This window comes from Sycon ciliatum, chromosome 8 (assembly GCF_964019385.1).
Source record: "Sycon ciliatum chromosome 8, ocSycCili1.1, whole genome shotgun sequence".
In the NCBI taxonomy this organism is placed as follows: Eukaryota; Metazoa; Porifera; class Calcarea; order Leucosolenida; family Sycettidae; genus Sycon; species Sycon ciliatum.
The window spans coordinates 22,694,748-22,714,887 of record NC_088650.1 but is presented as its reverse complement, the minus strand read 5'-3'; the positions used below and the strand labels follow the sequence as shown (position 1 = coordinate 22,714,887).

General features: G+C 49.1%; 1 protein-coding gene across 3 annotated transcripts; it reads right to left on the bottom strand.

Annotated features, from left to right (window-relative positions):
- Positions 1-433: 433 nt before the first annotated feature.
- LOC135822362 (putative methyltransferase DDB_G0268948) lies at positions 434-15,762 on the bottom strand. 3 transcript variants are annotated; one of them, XM_065335107.1, is made up of 5 exons: positions 15,255-15,760; positions 14,198-14,464; positions 4,259-4,356; positions 2,879-3,007; positions 434-1,159 (listed from the first exon to the last, which is right to left on the bottom strand). In XM_065335107.1, the coding sequence occupies exons 1-5, from the start codon at positions 15,528-15,530 to the stop codon at positions 1,018-1,020; spliced, it is 912 nt and encodes a 303-aa protein (XP_065191179.1). In that variant the 5' UTR covers positions 15,531-15,760; the 3' UTR covers positions 434-1,017. The 3 variants fall into 3 exon arrangements, with proteins under 3 accessions (XP_065191179.1, XP_065191181.1, XP_065191180.1); XM_065335108.1 differs by lacking the exon at positions 434-1,159 and adding an exon at positions 1,544-2,388 and having other exon boundaries at positions 15,255-15,762; XM_065335109.1 differs by lacking the exon at positions 14,198-14,464 and having other exon boundaries at positions 15,255-15,759.
- Positions 15,763-20,140: the final 4,378 nt, after the last annotated feature.

Below are 20,140 nucleotides of genomic sequence, written 5' to 3'. Positions count from 1 at the left end.
AAAACCAGTCGACTCAGCGTCCAAAAGACTACAACATATGGGCCAATCGCGGTCATCCGTGCTGAGAACGAAATGGCGCTTTTAGTGACATTTTGCATACAAATCCCCATCTCGTAAGGCGTAATCACCCAGTTTCGGTTGAAGTGCGCGAGTTCGATTGGGATTCAAGTAGGAAGGGAGCGTCTCAGCTTCCTCGGACCACGACCATTCGACTCAGCACCCCGAAGACTACAACTGGTGAAATTTTGATTTTTGCCTTAACTTCCCCTTTAACCATCGGGAAATACACTGACAATTGTGGTCACCCATGACTACTACGCTGGCATGTGCAAAACTGACTAGCCCGGCGATGCATTTACAGTGCGGCATGCACGGAAGACAGTCATCGGGAAACCGGCAGCAAGCACAAAGCATAACATTGTAGCACTTTTTTCGAACGGCTAGCCTACAAGAAGAGGCATTGACCCATCATACACACTTGTGACTTCGAAGTACATTTTAGTAAAATAAATAAGTGCTCATTAGTATACAGTACTGACATGTCAGGATGGCAATCAGTTTACGGTACAGAGTCAGTAGCAGTGGTCAGGATAGAAGTGCACCGGGCCTCTCTCTGGTGCCCGAGATTGGTATAATCATTTCATAATACATCCTATTTTCTAGGTATAGAGAAGGAAAAACAAAGCACTCGGTTGCTGTAACTCTGAGTTTCACGCGTTAGGCGTGATCATCAGCAGCACGGACTACAATGTCCCGGCTAAGGATGTGCTTCCTTTTAACTACATGACATACATTGTATTATCCAATTGCGGCGAAGTCATGATCTGCAGGCTCTGTCATCCTAGTCGCGGTACTGGTAGTGGGGCAGGAAAAGATTATCCGAATTCAAAATACACGCCGTGGCACCGTGATACGGTACAGACGACTCAGGAATTTCAAGAACTGTCTGAACAGACCGGTACTACTCCGAACATGGATTTGACATTTGATAAATATATTTTATCACGGTTTCCTCCCCTACTGGTGATCGAGTGGTTTTCGACACATGAAACCAGACAAGGGTAGCCTGACACGTACGCTGGCCTCGGCATCGCCGCTGGTAGTAGTGGCCGATGGAGTTGTAGCGGTGCCGGCTGGTGATTTGAGAGCGATGGACATTCTGCATGCAGCAGAGAATCAGAATAGCACAAAGACCACTTTTTAAAAAACATTATGGAAAGCCAGCTTGCGTGGCATAGGCATAGTGGTGGCCTGCGGAAGCGAAGGCTAGTTTGTGTGTTTCTGAACATTCAAGCGATGCCAACGCGAATCCCGCGAATTATTATTATTATTAGCTTGCGTGGTCACTCCATAGAGAGCACTCAAAACTGAAAAAAATACTGAAGTAAAACTCAACACTATGCGAGATACTTGTTTTCTTCGGACTTCTCTAGAAAACACGGTAGTTCCCGTTGTAACGGAATCTCAGCCATTCCGTTCCCCGGGACGCAGGACACAAAGGACAAGACTGGTTTGTTACATTATGTTATATTTACAAGACGGAAAAGCAAACTGCTCTGACAGAGGCGAACAAGAAGACTGACAAAAGGACTCTCGACTACAAAATCGCGCATGCTCATATCACACATGCACGCGACTAGACGAGACAGTTTGGGGAATGCCATCACACAGGAAAACAACACATCATTTCACAACATCTGCCCCCTTGATGACATTCCACAAAATAATAAACCGACACCACGTTCCACATGCACAACAGCAAAAGGAACCACAGCAGAACAGAAAAACGAAAACCAACCATCAACCTAGAGCCGACGCTCTAAAATAATATCCGGGCCACGAAACAGGGCCAAACAAAAACCTAGAGCCGACGCTCTACAACCAGGCCACGCCACACAAGGCCAACCGAAACACGGGAGCTGAAGCTCCAACAAAATAATAACATGCGCATAGCCGCACCAAATAAATCTACAACAAAAACAATGGAGAACAACAGAACGAATAGAAGAGCAACAGACCGACAACAACCAAACTGAAACAACACAGCAACAAGCAACGAACTGAACAGAGAGAGAACAACACAGCGAGCAAGACAACAAGACGAACAACAAGGACGACACACAGTCGGTGACGCCAGACTCGTCCACTGTCCTCTGGCGAGCCACGGCCGCACGCTCCGTAGCGGTTCCTGCCGTCTCAGGCTCCAGTCCACAGTGACTGTTCTAGTCCATCACCTTCTCTGCCTCCTCTCCCACGCTCTGTTTACTTCAAAGTAACAGTCACTTCGTTGTTGACGACGACGACGAACAGACTCACTACAAACTAACTCATCCTCTGCGTCCCGGGTTTCGGCACCATGTTGTAACGGAATCTCAGCCATTCCGTTCCCTGGGACGCAGGACACAAAGGACAAGACTGGTTTGTTACATTATGTTATACTGTAAGACATGTATATATAACGAGGAAGCAAATCTAACGTTTTCACGGATGACATTTCTTCGTTATAATAAGATCCGTTGAGGCCGTACTGCTTCATATATGCTGTGTGTGGATATGGCAGAATACTGCAGGATCGTTAACATATCTTCTCGTTAACCTTTGAATTTTGGATAATCGTTAAATTTGCGACTCGTTATAATAACATGTCTTACAGTATTTACAAGACGGAAAAGCAAACTGCTCTGTCAGAGGCGAACAAGAAGACTGACAAAAGGACTCTCGACTACAAAATCGCGCATGCTCATATCACACATGCACGCGACTAGACGAGACAGTTTGGGGAATGCCATCACACAGGAAAACAACACATCATTTCACAACACCGCCTTGACAGTTACTAATAAATGTACACTTGATGCACATGTACTGGACAATGTACCTGTATGCCATGTCATCCAGAATAGTAGTGTCTGGGTGCTGCGCACTGTACTTGTGGTATGCACTGTAGGAGCTAATCAGGCCTGCCAGGTTGGACACCGGCGTGTCAAAGTCCAGGATATGCCACAGCCTATACAGTCAGTAGCACACACACACACACACGCACGCACGCACATGCGCACACACACACAGTCACACACACACACACACACACACACACACACACACACACACACACACACACACACACGCACACACACATGCACACATACATACATGAACGCACATGTCACAAGTTGTGCAACCACCGCTACAAATATGTAGTAATACCATTGTACTTTGTGATGCTAGCTTAACGAGACCCTTCCGGTGGAGCTGCACAAGCTGGGAGGTGGATTGGGCGGGGAAATGAAAGTTTTGGAAGCAAGAACGAACATCCAAAAAGCAAGTTCTGACTCCACTTTGACAGTTAAGGAGGTGGGTTGGGTGGGGAATGGAAGTGTTGGAAGCAGGGAGTCGTAAAAATATAGGTATTTTATGACTCCCTGGTTGGAAGCAAGAGGGAACATCCAAAAAGCAAGTGCTGATTCCATTTTCACCATAATGTCCCTGACAACAATATTTGTACTTCTTTGAAGTATAATAGATATCTAAAAGGTAGTCTAGGTTCGGCAAATACACTGTAGGTGTGAATCCAAGACCTAAATGTCAAATACCCGCTTTGCTCCCTGTGCTAGATTCAAGTGCGGGAGGGGGGAGAAGGGAAAACAAACAGTTCGCCCATTTTTTTCCATGTTCCACTATTGCCATGTTTAACTGATTCCCCAGAAGCAATAGATGTTTATCAAGGGGTCTCGTGAAGGATGGGAAAAGGAAATGGAGAAAGATAAATTGATGCTAACTGTGAATAAATGTGTCTTCCAAAAAACACAGCCAGGTTTAGACATTCCGCGTTTGGTCATGTTTGAAAACCTATCCGGCCACCATATACAGCCCAGTCTTGCAGAAAGCACCACACAAGTGTGGTGGTTATATAGGGCTTGAAAGTGATGACGTCAAAAACGGCCAGGGAGTAGTAAGTTGACATCAGATTTCTATTTTGGATCCACTAAGGTGTGACTTTGCTATTGCCTCAGTATGTGGGTGCATAGCAACCCACTCATGTCGCATGCAGGGGTGACTTTTACTTCGCCACCAGTTGTAACCCCGCCCCCAGTAGCCAAATCAGTCAGTTTCACTGGTTACATCACCTTGCTGTGAGTAAGACGGCTTGAAATGTGCTTGGATCCATACAAAAACTGGATCCAAGTGGATCCAATTTTTGAATTTTTGAAACTGTTGCTATGCTGTGACGTAGCACTTTCAAGCCCTATTCACTGACCTCTCCACTGGTTTATAAGGTACAGGCATCTCATAATAGAGAGAGGCGGCATGTCTTGCTTCTGGCGGCCAATATCTGCCAAGTTCTCCAAAGTATGTCTGCAGTACATGCACATGTACATAATTATGCATACATATACATACCGGCAGAATGAGATTCGGATGATGCAGAGTTTCATGCAATGAACCATCCCTAGGAAATAATTCTGTGCATCCTCCCTCATGTCATGTACTCCTGATAAAATCTGTAGCAATACTAGATAATTATTGCAATAAAAGGAACCAGCTGAAGCGTCATTTCACCAAGGTTTTATTGAGATGTCAATCATGTCACGAACAAATTCAAGAGAAAGTGGTGATGGACAAAGAAATAACTATGATGGAAATGTAATGTGAAGAACAATAATAAGAACAATCAGAAGTATAAAAATGCATCGAACTAGCTTTCGCACAATTTGCTCGTGGCATCTCAATAAAACGGTTTTTAAACCATCGTGAAATTACCCTTCAGCTGGTTCTGTTTATTGCAATCCTTAGACTGTTGTCACCTCACCGCCTTTTCAAATACTAGACATAGAAAGGTTAGCAGAATGAAATTCATCTGCCTTTGGTCCAGAAGCGAATACAGTGGTCCCTCTATAATCCGGCACCATTTGTGCCACGAAAATCTGCTGGATTAGGGAGGGTGCTGGATTAACAAATCTGATTTACTGCTGCAATGTGCATGAAGAGGACATTTTGGCTACTGAAAATTGTGCTGGTTTATCGAGGGTGCTGGATTATAAAGTGCCGGATTAGAGAGGGACGACTGTATAAGGGAACAAAGGTGACGCCAGCCCTGATCAAAGCCATCAAGTTGAAACATGATTTGTACAGTATCTTCAAAAAGTATCCGACCGCAAGTAATACAACTGCCTTTAAAACCCAGCGTAACCTAGTCTGCTCTCTCTCTCCAGATCTGCTCACCGATTGTATGTCCGTTCAGTACGATCTACCTTGTCTGACGCCTCCGCAAGACCTACTCTGTATCAGTTTGTACGAAGTCAACGTCCTAATGTCAATCGCATGTCCATTCCTGACCTTCCCTTGGCAGCCAGCGTATGGGTGTCTAGCCACTGACCCAGTTGCAAAAGCTTCTGCGCTGAATGAGCAGTTCGCTTCAGTGGCTGTGGTGGATGATCCATCCTGGCCTTGCCCCACATTGCCTAGACACTGCTCCATTTCCTCCTCGTTTTCTTCTCTGTACACTACGACTGCTGCGGTGCGTAAGTATATCATAAGATCCAAACCGCGAAAGTCATCAGGGCTAGATCGTCTGACCAATGACGTTCTAAAGGCCTTGTGTCCGGCAATTGCGTTTCCCCTTTGCCTTATATTTAATCTTTCGTTTTCAACTGGCATATTTCCATCTGTTTGGAAAACCGCCAAAATTATCCCCATATTTAAGAACAAAGGTTCGCCGTCTAACCCTGCCAATTATCGTCCCATTTCACTTCTCAGCTGTGTATCCAAAATATGTGAACGAATTGTCTTTGATCAACTCTACGCTCATGTGAACTCAGCCATCAGTTCAAAACAGTCTGGTTTCTGTAGAGGTGATTCCACTGTCCTTCAACTTAGTCGGATCATGCAGGACATTTATTCTTATCGGGACAGAGGACAATATGTAGGGTTATGCTTCTTTGACTTAGCGAAAGCTTTTGACACCGTGTGGCACAGAGGGCTGTTATCTAAGCTCACTGATTCATTTCGTATTGAAGGTTTGGCTCTGGAGTGGCTGGCGAATTATCTAACGGACAGGCATCAGATAGTGTCCGTCCTTAATACGCACTCTAAACCCCTTCCTGTTCTTTCTGGCGTTCCGCAGGGCTCCATACTGGGTCCTCTTTTATTTCTACTCTACATTAATGATTTGCCGAGTGTTGTTCCTGATACTTCGTTGTATGCTGATGACACTGCGCTAATCAAATTCTGCGAGTCTCTCCCACAACTCCAAGCCTCCCTCCAACTGGACATTGACGAGGTAGTGGCCTGGATGTGTCGCTGGCACCTGTCGCCAAACCACAGCAAGACGGAAGCAATGATTATTGGATGCGCTTCTCCAGACCCAGTCACCCTGTGTTTCCCAGGATCGTCCAACAGCATCGAACTGGTAAAAACCCACAAACACCTGGGCGTACGTATTGACTCTGCACTTTCTTGGTCAGAGCAAGTTAATGATGTTTGTCGTCGCACTAGCTCCGCCCTTGGAGCACTCACTTCCCACTGTTCCCACCTCCCTCATAGTTGTACAATACTTTTCTACCGTTGCTATATTTTGCTTCTGTTTGACTACGCTGACACAGCATGGTGTGGTCTAAATTCAACTTTGTCCACAAAACTTGAAACGCATCATAAAAAGATTATCAAACGGTTATTTGGATTGCACTGCAGAGGCTCCGCTTCATGTAACACTGTAGTGGCCCCTTCGTTTTCTCTGCAAACCCGCTAGAAATACCAGAATTTTTTAACGCCAAACACCATAGCAACCACTGCCCTGGATAACCCCTGTGCCACTGCCTGCCTCCATTGGCCTTGTTTTCTCTGCAAGTAAAAAGTGGTTTGCAAGTTTTTCTCTCTCTTCGTAGGTGACTTTGACGTGTCTTTTCCTTTTGTGATTCAGTTTCCCTTAGCGTAGCTTTCACGATGATGGACCCTTCGGATTTTATTTCGTTGTTGGCTCACCCTGAGGTGCGTTTGGCTTTACAAGCTGCATCCGCCCCCACCGGCGGGATACAAAATGGTCCCTCCGCCCCAACCAGCGGAATACAAGTCGGTCCCTCCGCCCCTACCAGCGGAATACAAAATGGTCCATCCGCCTCTGCCAGCGGCATACAAAATGGTCCACCCGCTCACTCCGGCGGTATACAAACAGGTCCTTCCGCCACTGCCGGCGGCTCACAAATTGGCACACAGCAGACACCACCTCCGAGACCCTCAGGGCTTGAGTCACACAGGGTTGCCACTGAGAGCCCCCGGGCCTCAGATGACGAATCTGTAGGTTACAGTGGCCATGCACGGTTTGCTAGGGACAAATCCCCAGGTTTGAACGTCCTTGTTTCCGACAATGAGTTCGGCCACGGTCGTTCCCGTTCTCGATCGCCATTTTCCCATCAAAAACACCGTCGGGGACTGGAAAAGGCCAGGCCGCGAGCAGGCAGTCCGCGCATGCGCCCTCAACGGGACTTCCGCATAAGGCCCCGCTCGCAGAGCTTGGGGTATCGTGACCGGTCCCCCACGGCTTCACCGGAAACCCATAATAGGGCTCCCTCTGTACGAGGGCATGGAACCGGGACTGGGGATCGATCTCAACGACGATGTCGTCGTTCGTCGAGTGAGTCCGGGTCGGGACCCGGCGATGTCGTCCACTCCCGGGCCTTGGCCGGGGGAGCTAGGCGGAGAGTTTCCATCTCTCCTCGTCGTTGACGCTCGCGGGGCAGACGCTCCCGGTCCTCATCCACGGACTCCGGATCTACTAGTCGGTCATGCTCCTCGTGCGAGGATTTCTCCTCTAGTGGGACGGACTCCTCACCTGACCGTGACCATGGAGACGAGGTATTTGACCCGTCGCGCTTAGGGGCAAAGGACTCTTGGCACCCACCAGCGCATATTGCGGCATTCCTCCGGGCTAATGCCCGGCGGTCTCTCACCTTCAAGCAGAAGGCAGAATTGAAAAAACTCTGCCCATTTCCGGAGGTGGAGGAGGCCCAGTGTCCTCGCCTGGATAATTTTGTCCGCGACCTCCCGTCGCTGGGCTTTGGCCGGAAGACCGATAAAGCCATGGCGGCAGTACAAACTAGGGTATGTGCCGCGTTTGCGCCCGTTTCGCCGGCTTGGGCCGCAGTGGATGCTGGGCGACCAACCAAGGAGATCACGCAGCTCCTGCAGGTCGCAGTGTCTTTGGTGGGTGATGCCGCTAATAGCATCTCGGTCATGCGGCGGCAAAGACTGACGGGGCAGCTCCCCAACAAGTGCCCGTCCAGCCTCCTCCAGGAAATGGCCCCGTCTGGAAACTTGTTGTTCGGCGAGGATTTTACCAGACAATACAAGAAGCGGACTCAAGAAATTGACGCTTTTCGCCGCTCGTCTGGCTCATCCAAGCAGAAGCCGGCATACAAGGATAGTCGGCCTTCCAACTTCAGAGGCCATAATTATTACCCAGCAAGTGCTGGTGGGCGTCGTGGGGGCCACCGCTCATTTCCCCGCCATGACAACCATAGGCGAGAGGGTCATTTTTCCACCACTGCCAGTTCAAAAAACGGGCGTGGAGGCAATCGGCCCTTTCGGGGGCGCGGTCAGGGTCATTGATGACCCTGCCGGTGGATGGTTCGCGTTCCCAGCTCAACGTACATCTTCGCGGCCATCCAAGTCCACCCCACAACGAGCTGGCGCGCGCTCCGCTCGTGCCCCCGCTCCCCCAAATTCCGGTCGCTGGGCGTTTGAGGCATTTTGTGCAAGCCTGGTCGGCAATCACGTCCGACCCGTGGGTCTTGGATGCGGTGCGGGGCCTGAAGCTGGATCTCGTGGCCGATCCCGCACAAAGCACGGAGCCCAGGGAATTATCTCTGGAGGAGGACAGAGCGCTCGCTGTGCGGCTCGAAGTGGACGAATTGATGCTGAAAGGGGCCGTCACTCGAGTGCAGGAGTGTCCTCATCAATTCGTCAGCCAGATTTTCACCATTCCAAAGAAGGATTCCGGCAAGGAACGCCCCGTGGTGAATTTGAAAGCGCTGAACGGGTTCGTGCGCTACGAGCACTTCAAGATGGAAGGATTGAAGCTGCTGCCCGATCTCCTTCAGCCCGACGACTGGCTGGTGAAATTGGACCTGAAGGATGCTTACTTCGTGGTGCCAATCCACCACGATTTCAGGAGACTGCTCCGATTTCGGTGGTCAGGTCAGCTGTTCCAATTTCAGTGCTTGCCTTTCGGCCTGAGCAGCGCGCCAAGGGTGTTCACCAAGCTCATGAAGGTTCCGATGGCGATTCTGCGCAGCCAAGGTGTGCGCCTGATTATCTATCTGGACGACCTGCTGATTATGGCATCGTCGTCGGCGGAAGCACTGGAGCACTTGCGCCGGGCAATTCAGTTGTTACATCAACTGGGATTTCTCATCAACTTCAAGAAGTCGGTGTTGACTCCTGCCCAGAACATCTCATTCTTGGGCTTCGAAGTGGACTCTCGTGCCATGGAGATGCGGGTGCCTCCGGAGAAGATCCGGAAGCTTCGCCAGGAGTGCACCAAGCTTCTGCTGCAGCCACGGGTGACTGTTCGCACGTTAGCCTGTCTGTTGGGGCGCTTGACATCCCTTTCTCCGGGTCTGCTAACAGCGCCGCTCCGTTACCGGCATCTGCAGGAGCTCAAGATCCTAGCTCTTCGCGAGTCCCAGTCTTACGAGGCGACCGTCCAGTGGACACCCGACGCCAGGCTGGATTTACAGTGGTGGAAAGAGCGACTGTCCGACTGGAACGGGAAGTCATTGGTTCGCCCACCCTGCAATCTGGTGGTGTTCTCGGATGCCTTCCTCGATGGCTGGGGAGCAGTGTGCAGGGATCAACAGGTGGGCGGCCGGTGGACTCGGGCAGAGCGTTCCATGCACATCAATGCCCTCGAGTTGACAGCGGCGTTTCTGGCACTTCAGGCCTTCCACCGGGTGGCGTTGGACCGTCCGCTTCATGTTCGCCTGTTTGTGGACAATACCACTTGCCAGGCTTACCTCAACAAGATGGGCGGCACACATGCCCCGCACTTGTCCCAGCTGGCCTGCCAGGTGTGGGAGTGGTGTCTGGAACGTGGCATCACAGTTCAAGCCGAGTACATACCGTCGGCGGAGAACCCGGCCGATGCCCCGTCCCGTCAGGGGGTCGATTCGAGTGACTGGATGCTCGATCCAGTAGTGTTCCGGGGCCTTTGCCAACACTTCCAGGTGCAGCCGGCGATCGACCTGTTTGCGTCACGGACCAATGCCCAGTTGGACAGCTTTGTGTCCTGGGGGCCTCAACCCGGAGCACTGGATGTGGATGCTCTTGCCATATCATGGGTCGATCAATGCCTGTATGCGTTTCCACCCTTTGCTCTCTTGCCGAGGGTTCTGCACAAAGTGCGCCAGTCCCCGGGGTGCAGAGTGTTGCTGGTGGCACCAGTGTGGGATGCGCAGCCATGGTATCCGCTCCTGCTCCATCTTCTGGTAGCATGTCCAGTTCTATTACCGGGCCATCCAGCGCTCCTCACCTCACCGCTGGATCAACCTCATCCCATGGTGCTGGGCGGTCATCTCCAACTAGCCGGCTGGCTCATCTCTCCCGATCCTATGCGGCGGCAGGCCTTTCATCAGGCACTATTGCCCTCATCCTGGGATCATGGCGGGACTCCACCAACTCGGCCTATTCGTCAGCATGGACAGCTTGGCACAGTTGGTGTTCTGAACGGCGGATTGATTCCTTTCAGCCGCCTGTGTCACAAGTATTGCAGTTTCTAACTGATATGTTTGCCGTGGGCCGAAGTTACCGCACGTTGAATGTGTATCGCTCTGCCCTGTCCTCCATTTTGCCAGGCTTAGATGGTGCGCCAGTTGGCCAACATCCCCTGGTGGTTCGGCTTATGCGTGGCGTCTTCCAACAGCGTCCTCCACAACCCCGGTATTCCCATACTTGGAAAGTTTCCGATGTCTTGGGTTGGATGGGTGGTCTGGGTGACAATTCTACCCTCTCTCTACGCCTGCTTTCAATAAAGCTGGCTCTGCTCATGGCGCTGACTGGCGCCAAGCGCTCTTCTGATTTGCATCGTTTGGATTTCCATTCCCATGTTACTGAGGGTGATGGGTCTCTCTGTGTGACGTATGCCTCCATGCCTAAGCAGCGTCGGCCTGGTTGCCGAGGGGATGCGTCCCTTCCCACCGTGGTGTGGCCTGTCTTCGACAGCACGCCACACTTGTGCGTATCAAGCTGCTTCCAGGAGTATGTCAGGCGCACAGCTCCTCACCGTCAGACTGCTCATCCGCAGATTTTCCTCAGCCTGCGGCAGCCTTTCAAGCCGGTGACATCGTCCTCCATAGCCAGGTGGATAAAGGATGGTATGACTGCGGCTGGAGTGGACACAGCGATATTCTCAGCCCATTCGTTGCGTGGGGCTGCTACATCGGCCGCGCATGCCGGTGGGGTATCCTTAGCGGATATCTTGCACCAAGCCGATTGGTCATCAGCATCTACCTTTCGGCGTTTCTATCTGTTGCCAGTGGACGCGAGCCCTGCACGGACAGCGGCAGATCAGTTCACGGCCACGGTTCTTCGGCGGACTTAGCTATGTCCGGTTCCTGGACTATGAGTTGTATTTTGCAAATACTAACTCGCAAGTACTCACGTTGTACATGTAATTCTGGACTCTTATCTAGTCTTGTTCTAGTGCATGACGACATGATGGGTTGTCAACCCATTTTTCCTCTCTTTTGGCTTCTCTTGCCTGTACTCCCATTCGGTCTATTTCGGATGGTATTCTGACCTTGGACACTACATGTATAGTGGTTTTTCTAGCCAGGTACTTATTCCTGTTTTCCACTGGTCTTGGCCTGCGGTGATGTAATGTTCGTCACCATTTCGCTTCACGTTGCTTGTGGGCGGTTTGTTACTGCGACAAATAGCTACAGTGTTACATGAAGCGGAGCCTCTGCAGTGCAATTGTGGATTATACAAGAAACCATAGGTTTTGATGTATAATCCTAATTGCATAAGGAGGTGAAGCGAAATGTAACACTGTAGTCCCTCCCGGCCCATCCCCACTGGGGCGTGCTCAGGATTTACAGAGCAGTTCAAACAAGGCCAATGGAGGCAGGCAGTGGCGCAGGGGTTATCCAGGGCAGTGGTTGCTATGGTGTTTGGCGTTAAAAAATTCTGGTATTTCTAGCGGGTTTGCAGAGAAAACGAAGGGGCCACTACAGTGTTACATTTCGCTTCACCTCCTTATGCAATTAGGATTATACATCAAAACCTATGGTTTCTTGTATAATCCACAACTGCCTCAGTTATTCAGCAGTGCCCAATTATATTCTCGGACTGCCTCATCCCCGCTCTGTGAGCGCCGCCAAGCCCGCTTATGTACCCTTGCTCATAGAATTTATCTCAAACGAATTCCCCAACACTTGGAAAAGTATGACTGGTTCCAGCGAGATAGACCTACTCGAAATCAAGTATCATTGCCTGCTCCTCGTTTATCTTTGTTTCTAAACTCACCTGTGTTTATGGCATATCGATTTTGGCTCTCCCTTTCCTATAGTATTCGACGTGCTGAGACACTTTCCGCTTTCAACAAGGCTCTTCGTAAGTAACGCACCTCTTTTATTTTATTTTAATTTTATTTTATAGTCAAGATTTTATTTTAAGAAAGGGTTTGCTCCCCACACCGGAGCTCGCGCTATTCCGCCGACTTTACTTGACACTGTCGCAACCACTACTTCGTTAGATTTTATTTTATTTGTTTTATTTATTTGAAACTCGGGTATTGAGCCAATAATAAAAGTAGAAAGGAAAAGGACATATGGAAACGAGTTAAGAGTAACTCTCCACCACTGTAACCAGATACTATATACAGTCAGAAAGTGCAACAACTAGGCACAAAATTGAGACAGTACTGAGACATTCGACGTCCTGACACCTAGCTTCAACACATCTCCGTAGCGCTAACCGACAGCCTTCCAACTTGGAAGGTTCAAGGTTATGGAAAGACCAAAGAGGGGAAGGCAAGCGCAACGAAAACGAGCACAAGCTACAGTCCCAATGGAACAAAGAATGTCGATTGTCACTGGACGATGACGAGACCAGTACAAACTCCTACAGTACTCCTCATGCATGACATTGTGATGGACTAGTTGACTACAAAACAAGTTTAGATTTCGGCTTGTACAATTCGTTCTCGCAAAGCTTCCCCCTTCTTAACTTATCAGTTTGATATTTTTGACCCACCCAAGTTGGGTGGTGTGCTGCTTTGCTGCTTCGAATAGTAGTTAGACCGCTTTGTCAAATCGCCTACTGGTCTCGTCATCGTCCAGTGACAATCAACATTCTTTGTTCCGTTGGGACTGTAGCTTGTGCTCGTTTTCGTTGCGCTTGCCTTCCCCTCTTTGGTCTTTCCATAACCTTGAACCTTCCAAGTTGGAAGGCTGTCGGTTAGCGCTACGGAGATGTGTTGAAGCTAGGTGCCAGGACGTCGAATGTCTCAGTACTGTCTCAATTTTGTGCCTAGTTGTTGCACTTTCTGACTGTATATAGTATCTAGTTACAGTGGTGGAGAGTTACTCTTAACTCGTTTCCATATGTCCTTTTCCTTTCTACTTTTATTTATTTATTCATTTTATTTTTTAATTTGCCTTTTTGCCCTCAGTCCGTGGTTGGTTTCACCCTCACTTCCTTGTATTGGCTATTTTCATTATGTGCCATGAAGTGCAGACAGTAAATATTAATAAATAAAAATAAATAAATAAATAAAGCACGAATATTCGTTTAGTAGGGGGGGGGGGAGAATGGCTTTCAAGTCCTTGAAAAGGCAGCTATAGTGGATAGCGAGCACAGTTGCGTGGGATCCTAAACATGGATTTGATAATGCTTCAACAGATGAGGGCCAAGCCGTACAAAACAAAGCATGCATGAGTTTTTTCCTTCATCGTGTACATAGGAGTGAACCAGTGCGAGTGTTAACAGATAGGACCTGAATACTTGGTCAGGCCCTGGCTGCCAACCAGCCTTCCTTCATTCCCCACACTGTATCCTAGTTCTAGCCAGGTCAACATATGTAGGGGAAACAGCTACCCCGTGACAACAACAACAACTTCATAACTTCTCTTATTGGCCACAGGCCATCGTGAGAATAAAAGATTTCAAACAACAACAACAACATTTAACCAACTAAACTCACTTCAAGGAATTGGATCTGCGCTGCTTCATGTAGGACCTCAGCATGGCCGTACATTAATGCAAGGAAGGACCCACCAGGCTTCAACACCTTGTCAATACTCTTGTATAGTGCTGCGTGGTCAAACCAGTGCAGTGCCTGGATCACAGCCACCATGTCAATGCTATTCTCTTTGAATGGTAAGGCAGAATGCGCATCGTTGACTTGAAAGTCTATTTGTCTCTGTATGGCGTTATCACACCTCCCCAGAGCTTTGGTAGCTTCGTTGATCTACACAGTGATTTGCACAGACATGTAACTACAAGTTAGTTCACCAAACCATGCTCATACAGTCATATTACACACGACAATTCACCCTCCCCCCCCCCCCCCCCCCCACACACACACACACGTACATGTATATCTCTTTTATCCAGACCTCGAAGTTACGGGCACCTCAGTCTACCGGCCACCCAGTGATGACCGCAAGGAAAATATTACTACCGTATTTTCCCCATTAAACGTACACGTCTCCTATACTAGTACGTCTCCAATTGTAGTACATGTTGGGTGTGGATCAAAAATATAAAAGGACACGTCTCTAATAATAGTACATGCCGGAATGATGTGATGGGCATTACTGTGGTACAGGTACTAGGGTCCACCTTACTTCGTTTTTCTTACCCGTTCATCACCTTTGTGTCTTTGTACACTGATTCTTACCATGGTTGGATGTATTTACAGCCTTACAGTATCACTATCACGAGTTCAGTGTTTGCCACCCAACCCAGGCAATCAATCTTTCCAGAAACAATCAAGGTACACGTCTCCAATACTAGTAGTAGTACAGTCTCCTATAGTATTCATTATAATATTAGTAGTACAGGTCGGACCACCTTTGAAAAATACCAGGACTGTACAGTCATGATTGGGGAAAATACGCCACTCTTTTGTCAATATTTTGTGGAAACAGGCTGTGCGGACATCGATCAATGCAGCACGTCACAGTAAGACTAAGAGGCGGGATTGATCACACCAATGTGACCATTCGGATCATACCATTACGATTCTAATCCCTTACCTGCGCTTGGCTTATGTCCATTCCGTGGATCCTCTTGAAGCCAGCCTTTGCCAAGAAGAATGTAGATTGTCCAGCACCGCATGCCACATCCACAACTTTCATGTCCTCCACAGCCAGCTGTTGCTTAGAGTTAGAGCCAGCAGTGCTGTGCGCTGATAACCCGGGACTGTGTCGCGTCAGGTAGCTCAATATCTTGGGTAGGAGGGCTTCCGGATAGTGTGGGCGAAACATGGCATACCTTCGTGCCGACGTGACTTCAAGGAAGCTCTTCGCCATGTTCGTACACTAGCGTCGGGTACACAACCAACTACAGCTGTACTTTGCGGGTAAACGGTGCTTCTTGGACGTTAGGATCTCAATCTACCAGATCTACCCGTACTATTAGCTGCTGTCAGTAGGTGGGTAATGGGCCAAGGCTCGAACACCTCGGAACGAACAGCCAATGTCGCCACCAACGCTCCAACAAAGCTCTGCCATCTGGCAGATTTTTTATCGCAGCTTCTGCAGACACTACATGCAGTATTCCGCGGTTCTGAATGTAATGCTGGAACGGCATGTTCGAGCGTTTGCACATAATTTACCAGCACAGCAAGAAAATTCCAAGAGCACTTGCGAGTCGTGACAGCCCTTGACCTTGGCTTGGACGCAACCTGTGGGACAACTCTAACCTAAATATAGTGGATGCCATTCAGCATAATTATCACACTTCCAATACTAACCCCGTCACTCTTCGTAAGTCGTTGCATAATCTACTGTTTCGAGAGGCTCGTGATAACGTCACAGGAAGAAAGCCATAGTCGACACCGGTACCGGTACATGGTAGATCTACTGTCTAGTGTTATATAACCCAATACTGGTTCAGATACTGGTTCAGAACCAGTATTGGAATAAAATAACTGATACCGTATTATCTCCAATATAAGCACAGTCTCCAATAATAGCACGTCTCCAATAATAGAACACCTTGGGCGGCATTCAAAAAATAAAGTGCTCAGTCTCCATTATAAGCACACTGTATCTGTACCGGCGAAAAAAACCCTGAAATGTGTGTGTCATACATGACTTTGGCATGGCAACATGCCTCTGAAATGAGGTTGAAATAATAATGGAACAGTCTCCAATAAAGGAACGTCTCCATTAATAGCACGGGGCGGAGGTACATTGAAAAAATAAAGGACCGTGCTTATATTAGAGATAATACGGTAAGCTGTTTTCGAACACGATGTCCTCCACCTTGTTTCATGTTGTCAATCTAACAATATGGTAGTACAGTACAGTACTGTCTAGGATCCAAACTGCATTACTACAGTCGTTAGTTATACTGGTGTGTCGTGGACACTGCTTCTCGAGTAGGTCGACACTACTAGGCTTGGGGTGTCAAGGACACATACCTCAAGAAGTTCAAGCCAGAAAATAAGGAGCTTCGCAGGCTAGCTGAAGCTGAGGCCCATTTCCTACACTTGTAGCAAGAGTACAATAACCCTCCATTGCTGTAAAAGAATGAGCCAGTATTTTGGATCTTATTTTATGGATCTTATTTTATCCAATGCTGTATTTTTTTATCTTATTTTTTGAAATCAATCGGCTGGTGTAGATGTACATTGTAGCAGATCTGCTAACGTTAGCTGGGCCTTGCCGCACTGGTTTACTGTACTACATGTAGTAGCTAGATCATGCATGAGAATCGTCAACGCCGATCATTGGGCGGTGTCTCGGTTTAGTGGATCTGATAATTATTATCAAGAGTAGATTCTACGGTTAGGTAGATCTACACTACAGCCTACAGGGAGTCGTGACTCGTGAAAGCTTTTGATCGTCAACATTGTGAAGGATTTCTGAAGCTGTGAGATTGTACTGTTGTGGATCAAGTAACAAGCGGGTAGATCTACATGCACATCATAACAATAATTATAATGTCCTTATCATGAAGAATCTACCGCTTTTACATACAGATGTCTCATTGTCGGTCAACCCCTTGCATTCGCCGGACTTAAGACGAAAGTACAAAGCTCGCTGTGTTTCTGCAGTTCATCCCGTTACCCTGAGGCTCCACTGATGAGACCTACCAGGGGATAAGAGGGTCGAAAATACAGTACAGTATAACTCCCGGTTTTTTAACTCAGCGCTGAGGAAGGCTACAAGAGTCAGAGAGAGAGAGAAAGAGAGAGAGCCTCGGAAGAGAGAGAGAGAGAGAGAGAGAGAGAGAGAGAGAGAGAGAGAGAGAGAGAGAGAGAAGAGAGAGAGAGAGCGAGAGAGAGAGAGAGAGAGAGAGAGAGAGAGAGAGAGAGAGAGAGAGAGAGAGAGAGAGAGAGAGAGAGAGAGAGAGAGAGAGAGAGAGAGAGAGAGAGAGAGAGAGAAAGAGAGAGAGGGAGGGAGGGAGGGGGAGAGAGGAAGGTAGAGGGGGAGGGAGAGGGAGAGAGGGAGGGAGAGACAGAGAGAGACAGAGAGAGACGGAGAGAGAGACAGAGAGAGAGAGAGAGAGTGACAGAGATACAGAGAGACAGAGAGATAGATTGAGACAGAGAGACAGAGACATAAGACAGACACACAGAGAGACAGATAGAGAGTGGGCAGGTCTGGTTCAAGTTTATCCATTTTGTGTGACCACTCTGCATTCTGTATTTTGAGCAATTTACTGCGGCAGAGTTACAGAAACCTATCCTGCCGTTCGTGTTTGGCACCATAGCTAGACTTTTTTTATTTTGTTTTATTTTGTGAAAGTGCACATGCCTACATAGAATGGAAGAGAACAACATCAAGAGAACATAGGGGACTACAAAGGGCGTGTAGGTGCTATTGAGCTGTGACGTTGAGGTGAAGTGCGCTCCCCCGACCAATGGTCTCGGGATCAAGGCGCACATCACGCACCATGGGGAAAGGGAGAGAAGAAGGACTGTGTGTGAAGAGTGAGGATCTGAGAGCCAGACAATGATGGAGAGAGAGAGAGAGAGAGAGAGAGAGAGAGAGAGAGAGAGAGAGAGAGAGAGAGAGAGAGAGGAAGAGATGGGGGGGGGGGAGCGGGTGAGTGAGGGAGGGTGAGTGAGTGAGTGCCAGATTAGTTCAGGAAACTATGGCAATGGACCAATAGCTGCGTTGCTTTCAGTGGGGGGGGGGGGCAATACGGAGAAGTTAGATCGGAGCTGCTGCCAGGCAGAGTAGTGCGCAGGCACTGGATCAGCGAGAAAGGGGCCACGAGAAGCAGCAAAAAGGAAAGAAGAGAAGAAAGAAACATTAACGCAAAACATTCTGCACTGAGGTGTTTCGAGAGCTCTAGGGAGCAAGGTACAGTTCAGTGGGGTGAAGACAAGGTGATCGTTGTGGGACTGGAGAATGGAACATCGTCAAATTTAGCCATGGAATGCTGTCGCCCACAACCAATCCTGGCGCATCAGGTGCTGACAAATGCGAGACTTGAAGGCCTGCATTCCCTTCGATGCAGGAGGTTCCGGGATGACTTGCTCAGGAATGTCGTTCCATGCCGCAATGAGGGTGTAGGGGAATGACCTCAGTAGGTAGTTCGGTGCTGTCCGAGCAAGTGGCCATTGCAACTGGAAAGGGTGGCGAGAAGCTAGTTGTCGGCGGGTTCTAGCCTTCTAGGAGTAGGTGCAGGCGCCGACGGTGGTGGGAGGAGGGCTGTCAGCTGGGGTGGACCCGTAATGTAGTGCAACTTGTACACATATGCAAGCCCTGAGACTGCCCTCCTGAGCTGCAGGCTCTGGAGGATCGTGCCAGGTCCGATGATTCGCATTGCCTTCTCCTGCACTCTGTCATAGCGTGCTAGGTGGGATTGGGCTGCACGCATGGTGGCTAGGGGAGCGTACTCCAGGATGGGCCGAATGAACCCCTTATACACGGCAAGGCGGCCCTCGTGACCCAGAAGCCAAGCAGCACGGCGCAAGAATCCCAGGCGCTGGCTGGCCTTGAGTCTTGACAGCGACAGCATGGATATGGCGCTGGAACCCAAGCTTAGAGTCGAATGTGACTCCAAGCAGCTTTAGGTGGTCCGAGTCCGGAATAATCTCGCCGGCAAAGGTGGTTGGTGGAGAGTCAGGGCGCTGTCGAGCATTGCATAAAATCAGGCGCTGGCTCTTGGTGGGCTCGAACTGGATCCGCCATTGCTGGCCCCATGCGGCAAGATTGCTGAGTGTTGTCTGTAAGGATGCTGCCTTCTCCTGGAGGTTGTCGATTGGTCTGATCAGACTGTACACGGTAGTGTCATCGGCGAAAGAGCTGAGCTTTACTCCATGTGAGAGACATTGGTCGATATCGGCAGCAAACAATATGAAGAGTGTGGGGCCCAGGACGCTGCCTTGGGGCACTCCGACAGTGATGGGGTACTTCTTGGAAGCGTGGCCTCCAGTTACCACCTTTAGGCAGCGGTTACTCAGGTAGTCGCGTAGCCAAGAGAGAAGAGGTCCGCCGATGCCTACTCGCTCTGCTTTGTTGAGGAGGCCGACGTGAGAGACGCGGTCAAACGCACCGGCAATATCAATTGCTACTACTGGGACACAGCCCCCCTCAGCTACAACCTGCACCCATTCGCTCTGGAGTGCTGTGAGGAGGTCAGCTGTGCCACGGCCACGTCTAAAACCAAACTGGCTGTCAGGCAGCAGGTCGTTGTGCTCCAGGAAATTGGTGACTTGTTGGTTTATAATACACTCCATAACCTTGGATAAAATGGAGAGCAAGGACACAGGCCGGTAGTTGGATGGCCTAGATCGAGGTGGCTTCTTGTATACCGGGACAACGTGAGCGAGCTTCTATTGGGACGGTACAACACCGGCACGAAAGCTAACACGGAACAGTTTCGTGATGGGAACAGCAAGTTCCTTAGAGCAATCTTTCAATACCCGAGATGGAATGCTGTCAGGTCCAGATGCCTTGGA